The sequence below is a fragment of the Prunus dulcis genome, chromosome 1 (genome assembly GCF_902201215.1).
Source record: "Prunus dulcis chromosome 1, ALMONDv2, whole genome shotgun sequence".
NCBI classification, from domain to species: Eukaryota; Viridiplantae; Streptophyta; class Magnoliopsida; order Rosales; family Rosaceae; genus Prunus; species Prunus dulcis.
Window position 1 is genome coordinate 28,038,864 of NC_047650.1, and position 10,516 is coordinate 28,049,379.

At 36.8% G+C, this 10,516-nt stretch overlaps 2 protein-coding genes across 2 annotated transcripts; both read right to left on the bottom strand.

The window, feature by feature from the left end:
- Positions 1–2,404: 2,404 nt before the first annotated feature.
- Positions 2,405–5,128, bottom strand: LOC117616075 (plasmodesmata-located protein 6). Its single transcript, XM_034345277.1, has 3 exons — positions 4,144–5,128; positions 2,976–3,116; positions 2,405–2,819 (listed from the first exon to the last, which is right to left on the bottom strand). Exons 1-3 carry the CDS (start codon positions 4,910–4,912, stop codon positions 2,809–2,811), a joined length of 921 nt encoding a protein of 306 aa, XP_034201168.1. The 5' UTR covers positions 4,913–5,128; the 3' UTR covers positions 2,405–2,808.
- A 2,421-nt stretch (positions 5,129–7,549) lies between these two features.
- On the bottom strand, positions 7,550–10,238 carry LOC117615514 (probable peroxygenase 4). The gene is made up of 6 exons (XM_034344611.1): positions 9,822–10,238; positions 9,632–9,717; positions 8,624–8,718; positions 8,267–8,392; positions 8,029–8,184; positions 7,550–7,855 (listed from the first exon to the last, which is right to left on the bottom strand). Exons 1-6 carry the CDS (start codon positions 9,946–9,948, stop codon positions 7,846–7,848), a joined length of 600 nt encoding a protein of 199 aa, XP_034200502.1. The 5' UTR covers positions 9,949–10,238; the 3' UTR covers positions 7,550–7,845.
- Between the last annotated feature and the right edge of the window lie 278 nt (positions 10,239–10,516).

Genomic DNA, 10,516 nt, shown 5'->3' on the forward strand with positions numbered 1-10,516 from the left:
CAACCCAAAGCCCTTGTCTTCCCTGTTGCCATATTGAAATAATAATGCATCACAAGGCCATTTCTTACTTTTTTTCTTTCGTTGCCTTTTGAAGTCATAAAGACCCCCATAAGGGTAATACAGTAATATATAAAAACACGTCAAAGGGATTGATACGATGTATCAATTCTTTATAGTATAGAAAGTAAAAACAGATAAAAATACATAAGTTATTTTACATGGTAAAACTCCACTTTTGGGGAAAATTCACGGGACCTGATAGTCCAAGGCAAATTCATTATAGAACGATGATTACAAGAAGTATACAAACTTGTCTTAAACACTCTAGACAACGTACCAACTTCTTCGTAACTCAACTTCTCACGGGATGATCTTTCGACACTCTTTATATTGAACGCAATATTGATCACGATTGCTTCAAGCTCGCCAGAATTCTTTCAGCTCTCCTTATTTGAATCCGATACTAGTCACGATCGATTCAAGCTCATCGGAGAAAAACCGCCCAACGGTTTTGGTGCCCTCAACCATATGAGTCACCGAACATGCAAATGAATGCAATATGAATACGAAGATAAATTACCAAGATAATCTTACTCTTGATGATTTATCCTTCTGTAAAATAAAGCACAGCAACTTTCTTTTGTGTATATGAAAACTCAAGAAATACTCTAATCGTTGAAAGTTGTTGAACGAATGAAAACCAAGCCTTGCTTTTTAGAAGGGTTTTCAAAATTGGAAACAAGATCAAGTACTTCCTGATCAACATATTAATTTTCCAAAATCAGACTAATTGATTTCCAATCAAAGAAGACTTTTAATGTTCAAAACTGAAAAACAATTTATAAAATAAATTAATCTTTCTTAAAATAGAAAGTCTTCTTAATCAAAATGTTAATCAGATTGTGAGTTTAAAATAATGCTTGAAATACCACAATCAGGATGCATGATTGAATGAAGAATTTACTTTAGTGATCGTTGGTTGACATATAAGGCTTCAGAGCATATCTTTGAATTTTGACAGCCACCATCACAAGTTCATAACTACTTTATCATCTATACTTAGTCTAATTTGTCTCTAGGAAATGCCAATCACTTGGTTGACATATAAGCCTTCAGAGCATATCTTGGAATTTTGACAGCCACCATCACAAGTTCACAACTACTTTATCATCTATACATAGTCTAATTTGTCTCTAGAAAATGCCAATCACAAAATCAATGAGAGAGAGAGAGAGAGAGAGAGAGAGAGAGAGAGAGAGCATACAGTTTTAGAATGAACATCATTGAAATGGGGGTTCTGGCAGCTTCGTTGTCATTTTCATATTACATACAGAGAGCAGTTGTTTAGTACCCTTTTGTCGCATCCATGACACATCACTTTGAACGAGCCCAACAATTAACAATTAACAATTAAAAATGAAAAGAAAAGAAAAGAAACTTGCAAATATGCCTCGTGGAACGGACAGAGGGTGAAAATGTTGTACATGTTTGCGTAGAAGATGCTCTGCTTAATTTTCAGGCAAAATATAAAGGTCCACTTGATTGATTAATCTAGTTTGCTGCAGGCTGCCGCTTACAATTCAAAATGATTCTAATCCGCCCCCTTTGTTTGTCATGCATCTTGTCATCTTTCTCCCCATATTCAGGGTCACCATATCTACTCCTTTATTCATTTGTTAGTTTAAATAAATTATATTTAAAACTCACATTTTGTGCGCACTCATAATTTCTTTAAAGAAACTAGTACGATATTATATTAAGAGTCAAACATAATTACACTACTCAATAAGAACATCCTTGATCAAATCAGACGGCAATGGCTTCGAAATACATTCTCTGCATATGCATATTATATGGGGCAAGCTTCATAAAATTATCCAAAGTAAATTGGGGCAGAAAGGATAACTCCTAGGCTAGGCTAAAAGCAAAGGGATAATGGATGAGAGAGAAGATTGATGAATTAAATCCATGCCAGTTGTGCCTCTAAAAGCATATTTTATATATCAGTGAACCTTGCCTTAATCATTGTTAGGATCATCATTAAATTAGCATCTTCGATATCCAATACTAGCTTCTTTTGACCAATTCTATGTTCTTGAATGTTAGGCACCAAAGTCAAATATGCACAAAATTACTTTGGTTAGATGAAAAGCTACACGATATTGTACTGCTTAATCTCTCATTCATATATATAGCTAACTTCACCTAACAAAGAACCAAAAACAAAAACGTACAAAATCATACCAGCTGCAATGAGATTGAAGATTGGAATTACAGAACAAATGGACTTTGAATTCGCATGAAATTAGATGAACATGTCACAATTTAATTTTTGGTTAAAATCAAAAGTTTCCCACTCCATATATAAAGTTATCAAAAGTTTCATAACACCCAACAAAGACAATAAAGAAAGAAAAGCATCACAAAGTGTACTTTTTCCACACAAATCTATGATGTTTCTACACATTATTTGTAAAACAATCTAATTAAAATTGTCAAGACTAGTTAAGTGGAATGGAACTGTGTGGGTGCAAGGAGTAAGGAATCTTTGTGCCTTTTCTTCTTATTCATCAAAGTTTGATTTCACTTGTTTCAAGGTACCTTTATGGCTTTATCCATATACATCTTTCTATCTACCCTCGCAATGCTTCTTCTTTACAAAAGGAAATGTGCCAGAAAGAAACTTCAAATAGCCATGGAGGGGAGGGAGGACAAAAGCTGGGGCCAACAACTTAGAATTGAAGCAAAAAAGGAGCCACCGAAAGCCAAATGAAATTACCAGGGGTAGAAAGAAACAGCTGCTGTAATTTATTTACCACCTGCAAAAGAATTAATATATAAAAGAAGTGTAAGAGTTTTGACAGTGTATATATGCGTGATTGCGAATAACAAAATAATGTTATTTCCGTGACATGCATTGTTGTTGAGGGTATAGAGTGGGATTAGAGAGCAGAGAAAGAGAATATGTACTGTACATTTTTCCTCCTCGCACAAATACTTTCTGAAGTAAGAAAGAAACACGACGAGCAGTGCAACCCCTGCTATGACTCCAATCAATATTGCAAGTGTCTTCTCGAGCTCATCATCATCATCATCATCATCATCGTTGTGATCATCTATCAAACCATAAGAAAAAGATACCATCACGTTATCTTTATGCACAGCAAACAGAATAAAGTAGCAGTCAATAATAAAAACTGAATTATGAATGAATGAATGAATATGGTGATTTGATCCAACCTTAATTTAAAATGTTGATATTACTAAGTGTAATCTGTTTCTTTCAAGCCTAAACAGATTATGCAGTGTTTGATTGATACTTGATTTTCACCAATGTGGTAATTTTAGTATAAGGAGGCTCTGTTTTTTGTTATCTCATCAGATTCAAGCACTGAGAACAAAACTTTTGGATACCACTAGCGCCATGGTATTGGATTCCTTTTATGAATTCCTGATGAGGCAGAAATTCAAAGTGAGGGTCTCTTTGTCCCAATTGAGATGCACAAATTATTACAACTATGAGCTTTTAAAATAGCTTTTTTGTTACACAAGAAAAAGTCCAATTACTTGAGTAATGCAATTTTCTTTTGTTTCTCTTTGCATGGCTCAACTATCAATTAAAGAAAAAAGAAAGCACGTTTATATTCATACACAATATGAATGAACTTGTTAAGGCAAGGCAACGAGAGCTAGCCAAATTGCTCAATCGCTGGACTCAACAACTGCAAAAATCCATTATCCATCAAAAGCAGAGGAATATAATAACTTAACCACTCTGGAAAACTAATTAAGTACTTCTAATCACTACCAAAAACTCTGCACACAGGCATAAATAAAGTACATCAAACCAAACCCTGCTCACTGATTAAACAGGGGACAAGGATTTTTATAATTGCAGCACTCTTCTAGTAGTAGCAACACACACTCTTATACATACACAAAAAAGGGCATAAAAAGAAAGATGAATTTACCAAAATAGCCAATCCAGAGACGTAACTCACGCGTAATGCTACTACTTACATGGGAATCTTGGTAAATTCGAATTCTTCAAAACATAAAAAGTTAATTTTCATTTTAACCAGAGAGAAAATAACCAAACCCCAGAAAGTGGAAACCACCATCCGGGGTGGCGAAACTGCTTACCATGACCGCCGTTGGTGTGGTAGCCACCTTGCGAATAGCGCGCGTAGCACTTAGCCAAGAACATGTCCCCCCACGCGCTGGGCCCACAGCCTGATTTGAGCTGCGCGATGGCCTCCGACAGACAATCCTGGCACTCGCTCGGACTCAAGTCCCCGACACACTGCGCCACACCCTGGACATTCCCGGAGCCACTCACCCTGTACGGCCTGTAGGTCCCGTCTCCGGTCCCAAGATACCCCAGCACGGCATCGCGCCTGGTCAACACGTCCGAGTCAAACCCAATCGACTGCCCACATTTCTTGATCACCACGGTCTTGTCCTCCACCCCCAAGAACGTCGAATTGTCGTACTTGATAAAGCAGCCCTCGAGCTGCAACGCGCCGCCGCACGAGTTGAGGCATAGGTTACCGAGTTGACTCACCGAGCGGGCGACGCATTGGGCGCAGTCATTGTTGCTGAGGTCGCCGCGGCATTGGAAGAGGCCGTAGACGGTGTCCTGGGAGGAGGAGCCGGGGATGGTGAAGTTGTTGTAGGTGGTGAACATGGCCGAGTTGACCAGGGAGGTGAGGAGCGAGTTGACTTTGGACTCGTAAGGCGAACCCGGGAGGTATTTTTGCTGGGAACAGCCACCGAAGACGAAGGAGTTAATCGCAGAGGCGGATGGGGTTGCGAGGAAAGAAACAGTAGCGAGAAGGAAAACCCAAAGAAACACAAGTGTTTGATGAGAAGTTAAAGACATGTTGAATTGGGTTGGAGGCAGGCAGCTCATCTAGCTAGAGAGAATTTAGAAAGAGAATTTTTGAATATGAAGTGTATGAAAGATATTGAAGAGGTTGTTGATGGGGTGCTGTCAAATAACAAATATGAAAAGTTAGAAAGGCATAGGCTGCAACACTCTTTTTCTGTGGGTGTGTAGGTGTGTGTGTGTGAGAGAGAGAGAGAGAGAGAGGTTGCTTTGCTTTGAGGGGAATTTACGTAAGGGGCTGAGAAACTTGATGCTCGGGGTGGGTGCGTATGGTATGTTATGTGAATTATGAATTGGTTATGATTGGGGTGGGTGCGTATGGTATGTTATGTGAATTATGAATTGGTTATGATTGGGGTGGGTGCGTATGGTATGTTATGAGAGTGTAACTGAGTCATCAGTGGTTAATTGGGAAGTTAAAATGCATTATTACGAGTACGAAAGTTAGCGATGAGTGAGTTTAAAAGTCAATTATGGTTGAGGGGACTGGTTTTGGTTGACAAATTGACCACACTAGCCTCAAACTATTCTCTGTATGACTTACCTACTTCTACTAATGATTCTGAATATTAAGGTACTTTGGGCATTAAATTTATATATAAAAAAATTATTTATGAAATTATGAATGTGTAAGATTAGCAAATGAAGCTCCCATGAACACAAGTGTAACGTAAGTTCTAATTTAAAGCTTTGAAAATGATTAGAAAATGATTTGTAAAGAGTATCAGTTGAATTAATTAATAATTAACTTTCAACTGCTCCTTTAATTAAGGTAGGGCTGTATTATTAATTGACTTTCAATTTCAAATCAACGTACGCCTGCGAGTTTAGGTATATATGTATGACGACTAAGGAAAAAAGGAAAAGAAAATGATGTTCATTTTGTGACTTGAGATGCCCTTTTCTTTCTAGCAATCATTCAACGTTTACCACAACATAAATTTATTAATATCCGGAAGGTTCATGAAGAAAACAACATGAATGTATTGAGCGAGCGCATATAAATTATAGTGAATAAGTTTAGTCACAAAGGTGCAAATGAGGGGAAAAAGATATGATCTATCTATATGAATATCTAAACTAAATCAAATATATAATATTAGTGCCACGACTCTGCCTTTTTGTTATATTATGTATTGATACCTCAACGTCTCTCTCTCTCTCTCTCTCTGTCCACAAATGGAATACGATATACTCCAATCAGGATCGCAGAAGATGTCATCCTATTTTTTTATGATTTTAGTTTTTTATATATAATAAAAATTAAAACACAAGACATGCACATTTTAAATTGAAATTCAACTATCTGCTTCTTGATGAGTCGGACGACTCAACCCAAAACCTTTATAAAATTTAAGTTGATTCCCTCCCATCATCATTATTATCATTTTCGCACGAGTTTCCGCACTTGTAAGAAGCTTTTTTTTTAAAAAAAATTAAATTTATTTTAGAATTAAAAAAGATAATGAGTAGTTATATTTCATAAAAATTGGCGATTTCATGCACATATGCACTCTATCGATCTGTGGAGTTTTGTTTTAATTTTTTACAACCCTGCACCAGTCCATGCCAAAGCGATGGAAATGGACTGATTTCTATCTACATGTGTTTTGTTTAAGAACAATGTATATCCCCTTTCTCCCGCAATTGACTGACTAAATATTAGAGATTTGACTTGGAAGTTGGGTTGGGTGGACTGAGATGAGCAAAGGGTTGTTCCATCATCAAGTCAAGTGGAAATTTCGGAAAAGGAAGCATGAGATGGAAGCAACTGCAAGAGGGAAGGAAGGTCACCTTCAAATTCAATAATAATAAAAATGAGTGACTAACAATACAATAATGAAGTTTCTTAGTCTTTGTCTTTCCATCGCTTTTGAATATTCATGTGCCCACAATAAAACAATCGGCTTTTTTGCCTCAACCATCCGAGTCCCGACCATGCCATTGTCACTTTGCCCCTGCAGATAAGATTTCCCACCACCACTGCTTATTATGCTTGATTGGTACCTTCACCATTCTTTCTGTCTCGACTCACTCTCAGAGCTAGCCATGCCCATGCCCAACCGATCATGTGCTAGGGTTATGGTTATATATTAAGGAAAAAAGTAGCTACCCCCCCTGTACTCTCAATTTAATATACAAATACTCTCTCTCTCTCTCTATCTTTATCATGCGCTTTGTGGTGCCAACGAGGTCTAACTCAGTGAAAAATGACATTAAATTGCATATCAGAAGTCTCAAGTTCGAATCCATATGTCACCTTGACGGTGTGTGAGAGAAATTCCCTTTCTCCTTCCTAACTTTAGCAGTGTGTGAGAGAAATTCCCTCTCTCTTATATGTTGGGCAACAAGCAAATCTATATGACCAAATCCTATATTCTATCATTTTTCTTTCATAAATGGGAATTCATTAGAAGATAACAGAGAGGACCCAAATTTTCTTCAAGGGCCAGTCAAGTTGGGCCAAGATCAGATGGACCTACGTATCAAACCCAACTTCTTTTCATTCGTGGACCGAGACGAACTGGAATTGGGATGGGTTTGGGCTTTCCGTAAAAATATGTAATTTGCAATTGTAATGTTTGTCAGGGAATGCTCCAGAACGCTTTCCTGCTTTGTTGGGCAAGAATGTGATTGATTTCCTCTTTTAATACACAACGCTTTACGAACATATCAAATTATTCATATTCACTATATCAAATACAATATTATCATATCCCACATGGGAACCTTGAACAACACCCGAAGAAACTGAAGCCAATAGAGGGCTTCTTGTGACTATAAAAAAATAAAACTATACACACAAAACCTAACAAGCACTTCTTCCACAATCTCTAAACGATATGAACAGTAAACACAATAATAATATAGAGTCTTGTTGGTATATTCAGATCATCCACTCAGCAGGGGCAGGGCCAAATGGACCACGCCATCCTACAATTTGCCCTTTTTTTCTTTCAGACAACACTGCATTAAGAAACAAAATTCCCAATATAATTCATCTTCCTTTGTTCATCATCTACACGTTATGTAGGTAGGAAATAGAGTTCAAATAAATCCATTCATCATTATTAACCAACTTTTCCAATAAGCTAGGAACAAATAAATCCAGTATGATTAGAAAAAAATTATTAGATTACTCGTTCTTTTTAGATGCTGATTTTTCGATTCTCTCCTTCTCCATGCGTTCGAATAAGCTTCCATCATAAACAGCTCTGACTGTATCTTTGTGCAATAAACCACGGTTGTCCTTGCAAAGAACATAGAGGATCTTCCATTCTGTCCAGCTAGCAACCCTACAGTAAATATTGGTTTCATCATCTCTGTTTCATTTCTCTTTAAGTAGGGGACATATAATTAAGGGTTTTCAAAACCTACCATCCTGCATAATCCTTTGGCTCCCTATTGGCCCTGAGCATGCCCATCAGTTCATCCGATGTCAAAGCATCCGGATGCGTATGAGCATGCTTGCAGAAGATCTCTTCAAACTTTGAAGGAACAAACCTGGACAATTATTATTGTAATTAAATAGAAAATCCCAAAGAAAAGAAGCTGAAAATAGCAATGCTTAAACAATAAAACTTGGTTTTAGTTTTCACACAAGGGGCTTTGATTCTGCCTTCTGGAAAAGGAGAAAAACAATAATAATATAAACACACAAGCAAGCAACAATGTCCAAAAAAAGCACTAAACTTTCCCTCCCTATGTAAGCAAGCAAGCAATATTAAAATATACCTTCCGTGAGAATCATAGACACCGGAGTCGCTCCCGTGTTTGGCTTTATGGATGTTTTTGACTTCAATGGGAAGAAGCGGAGAAGGGAACTTTCCCTGCACCACACCACATACAACAATTCACTCTCTCATTTGTACACATGCAACTTAATTGTACATTTCCCTAAAACAAATTATTTTACTAGCAGCAGCAAAAGCCAGAACGACAGAAACAGACAATCATACATTTCCCTAAAACAAATTTATGTTGTTTGTTAATGTCACGTGTATTATTCTTGACAAGTTGATGCTTGCACATTCAACCAAATATTCTTTCATCTAGATTAACATAATTATATAAAAGATTAGAAATTTGCAATATGACATTGTAACTTTCATAACTAAACCCATCTAAGTATAAAACCATTTTTAGCCTGGAATGGCGGAAAAACTTGTATGAAACGGAGATAACATGTTTAAATTTGCTATTCTCGACTAATCACAGACTGCCACGTGAAAAAATTATCACGCATAACATACTGTGCTAAATCAAATGCAACAAAATAATGCTATTCGTTTTATGCAAGTGTTTCTCCTTGGATGAATTCTCTCATAAGGGTAAAGCAACAGGGGTGCTAGCTGTGCTGTGGTGATCAGATCAAACATTCTTCAGCGCCAGTAAGTCTAAGACTAAAAATGCATAGATATTTTCCAGGTACAGTTAGAAATATGTGGATGAGAATGTTCCCATGTGTCTAAACTTCTAGAGACTTGGTCAAATCTATACTGTACTTTACTTTTAAATATTCTCATCTGAGTAAGCAAATTTTATTCTAATGCCATGATAATGCTCATTCCTTTTTCACTTGTTGTAACTCATTTCGTTATTAAAACAATTTGTTTATTTTTGTAACTCACAAGTACAAAAACCAGAAAAAGAGTATGGAGATGAAATTATGAAATTATTGGGGGTTTGGTTATTTAACTAAAATCAATAGTAAGTTAGAGAGAGAGATATATATATATATACCGGGCGAGTCTTCTGACTGAGGGCCGCATTGATGAGAAAAGAACTTGCTGTGGACAACAGAATACCACAGCCAATTGCACGAAAACCTGCAATTGAGATCGAATTAATACACACTTATGTTTTAATTAAATATCATATATTAATAATGATCATATCTATGCTCGATTTTGAAGAAGAAACAAATGAAAACCTTGAAAAGTCTCCCATGGATAAACAATGCCGTCATGGTTCCTGTCAAAGAAGGCTACATGTCTCTGCAGAACGTCTTGTTCATTGGGTACGAATTTATTGTTAGCTGGTAAAGAAGAAGAACCCATATCTTTGAATCAAACGGTGTGTGTGTGTGTGTGTTTGGTTGGATAGAGGAGGAGTGTGGCTGTGGTGGTCGGAGGTTGAAAGTTGAAAGTTGAAACTTGAAGAAGGTGAATTAACGAATGATGGATGAAAGGAAAGGAAAGGAAAGGAAAGGCAACCTAATAACAAACGAGCGGAGCAACTTTAGCGACTTCTGGTTTGTTTTCGAAAATGTCAGATTCATAATATATATTTATAAAGGCCCCAAAACATAAAAACACAGATGCCAATTTCAATTTAAAACCATATGGCATGCTGTGCCGATACATATCTGATTCCTATTTATTATTGAGTCGTAAAAGCTTAGCGCTGGCACGCCCCTGGCCCTCTCACGTTGACTATGGCCCCAGGTTACACCACCTTTTTATATTTTTTATATTTTTAATAAATACAAAATTATAAGACATTTATTATTAGTTTTTATTGTTAACTTTATTATGACAGACGTGGCAAGCAGCACATAGTGACATAGCGCATGCAACACACGTATATGACACAGCGAAGCAATGAGGTATAAACCAAAACAATCTC

Excerpts from the sequence above, each read along its gene's own strand:
- LOC117616075 (XM_034345277.1), bottom strand. The coding sequence starts at position 4,912 with ATGAGCTGCCTGCCTCCAACCCAATTCAACATGTCTTTAACTTCTCAT. Across the intron at positions 3,117-4,143 it reads CCACACCAACGGCGGTCATG|ATGATCACAACGATGATGAT; the intron begins GTAAGCAGTTTC and ends ATGGTTTGATAG.
- LOC117615514 (XM_034344611.1), bottom strand. The coding sequence starts at position 9,948 with ATGGGTTCTTCTTCTTTACCAGCTAACAATAAATTCGTACCCAATGAA. Across the intron at positions 9,718-9,821 it reads TCCATGGGAGACTTTTCAAG|GTTTTCGTGCAATTGGCTGT; the intron begins GTTTTCATTTGT and ends TCTCAATTGCAG. Across the intron at positions 8,185-8,266 it reads CCAAAGGATTATGCAGGATG|GGTTGCTAGCTGGACAGAAT; the intron begins GTAGGTTTTGAA and ends TATTTACTGTAG.